General features: G+C 33.6%; 1 protein-coding gene across 1 annotated transcript; it reads left to right on the top strand.

Annotated features, from left to right (window-relative positions):
- The first annotated feature begins 716 nt into the window (after window positions 1-716).
- LOC126690829 (uncharacterized) lies at window positions 717-1,382 on the top strand. The gene is made up of 3 exons (XM_050385956.1): window positions 717-867; window positions 963-1,072; window positions 1,158-1,382. Exons 1-3 carry the CDS (start codon window positions 717-719, stop codon window positions 1,380-1,382), a joined length of 486 nt encoding a protein of 161 aa, XP_050241913.1.
- Window positions 1,383-2,046: the final 664 nt, after the last annotated feature.

Here is a 2,046-nt window from a genome sequence, read left to right as displayed (position 1 = left end):
ATATATTAAGACTTCCTTGATATTAAAGCTAAAGCTATCTACATGAACCATTACACTGTACAAAAGAGAAATTTTCTAGCTGCTTATAGATTTTTCCTTCCTTGATTTGAAGCTAAAGTTATCTACATTAATTGATTAACCATTATTTTTTAATTTTGAAGATTAACCATTATTTCAATATTGCTAGCTCTTACATGTAATATTTCGCTTTTGTATAGTGTGTTCCTAAACGTGGGTTTTCTTTGCATTAAGTATATATAAATTGATACTACTTCGGTACTTCCGAGCTCTTCTGTAACTCTGATGTGTGGTTATCTTATATTAAGAGAGTTTTCATCATCTGCTCTTTCTTTTTGGGCATATCGCCATGGTCTACTAACTTTCCAGTTTCCACAAAGGTGGTACTAATTTCAATGTTGTTCTAACTTGTAATTTGGTCATGTTCCTAAATAATAAAAGCTGAAACAGAGCGGACAATGTTTATGTACTGTATATAGGCAGGAGGATTGTTTAGTTGTTTTTGCCTGTGGATGACAATGTGTATTGAGAGATTTGGGGAAATTATTGAGTACCGTCTACTTATTTTTGTTTAGATTTTGTTATTATTTCCGGGAATGTTCAGTTATTTCTGAAAAGCCTTTTTCTATTGTAACTATTCATTGGCTTGTTTTTATGGTTTTGCTAATATGCTTCAACCTCACTGGTTAACTTTATAGATGGGTAAAAACACAACTTCTAACCCCGAGGCAAAAAAGGCTAGAGCATTATGGGATAATAATTCAAGCTGGACAACTACTTTTTGTAACCTTTGTGTGGAACAAATTCAACTTGGGAATAGAAATAGAGGTGCTGCCTTTAGTACCGAAGGTTGGACCACTATAGTGACCAAATTTTGTGATGAGACCAGTCAAAATTATGATAGGGAGCAATTAAAAAGTAGGTGGGATGTAATGTATTAAAAGGTGATTGGAGAGTGTGGGAACAATTGAAGAATCTTGACACAAGTTTAGGTTGGGATGCAGTGAAGGGAACGATTCGTGCTACTGATGATTGGTGGGACCGAAAGTTGAAAGTGAGTTGAGTATTTTATTAATATGTAGTTAGTTGGAAATAGTTTTTTTATATTATTGTTATATGAGTGAAATTACATTTTGTAGGAATTACCCAAAGCTAAAAAATTTCGAGAGAAAGGTCTACAGAATCTAGAACAACTTAATATAATATTTAGGGATGTTGCAGCAACTGGAGTAGCTGCATGGACCCCTTCTTCAAATACACTCCCTCCAACAATGCCACAAGAGGGTGCTGGTAATTCAGATGGTAGCTCCGAATTTAAGGATAATCAATATGACATGAGTTTAGACATTGATAGTTTGCAGTAAGGACATACTAGTCAATCACGTAGTTTAGGACAAAAGCGAACTAGTGAATCAATACCCTCACAGAAGAAAAAGAAGAAGATAGGAGGAGCTGCAATGTTGGACAATCGTATTAGTCAATTAATAACTGTATGTCAGAATAAGTCTGAAGGTACTTCTCGAGAGTCACCAAGTTCAATTGATAATGTCATGACGATTGTGAGAACACTTCTTGGAGTGGATAGTAAGTTCGTGGTTCAAGCTTCCTTAGTCTTACTAAAAAGGTCACGTAGGGAGATGTTCATAACTTTCAAGGAGCTAGAGTCACAGTTGGAGTGGCTACAAGAAATGATTTGTTGGAACCAAAAGAAGTGACCAACCTTATGTGGTACTCTATATTAGCTTAGGACTAATATTAACTCATGTTGTATTAGCTTACGACTAATATTAGTTTTATGTTGTATTAGCTATGTTGTATTAACTATGTTGTATTAACTTTAAACAAAGTTATGTGATATTTAGTATTAGCTTTGGACTAATATATGTGTAATGTAAACACATTTCGACTAATATTAGCTTTATGTTGTATTAGCTATGTTGTATTAACTTTAAACTAAGTTATGTAATATTTAGTATTAGCTTTGGATTAATATATGTGTAATGTAAACACATTTGAAGCAACTGTTAC

This window comes from Quercus robur, chromosome 7 (assembly GCF_932294415.1).
Source record: "Quercus robur chromosome 7, dhQueRobu3.1, whole genome shotgun sequence".
Classification (NCBI taxonomy): Eukaryota; Viridiplantae; Streptophyta; class Magnoliopsida; order Fagales; family Fagaceae; genus Quercus; species Quercus robur.
Note: the sequence above shows the minus strand (reverse complement) of the source record. Positions and strands in the feature narration are given on the sequence as shown.

Coding starts and splice junctions, on each gene's coding strand:
- LOC126690829 (XM_050385956.1), top strand. CDS start 717: ATGGGTAAAAACACAACTTCTAACCCCGAGGCAAAAAAGGCTAGAGCA. Junction 868..962: donor TGCTGCCTTTAGTACCGAAG/GTTGGACCACTA, acceptor ATGTATTAAAAG/GTGATTGGAGAGTGTGGGAA. Junction 1,073..1,157: donor GGTGGGACCGAAAGTTGAAA/GTGAGTTGAGTA, acceptor TACATTTTGTAG/GAATTACCCAAAGCTAAAAA.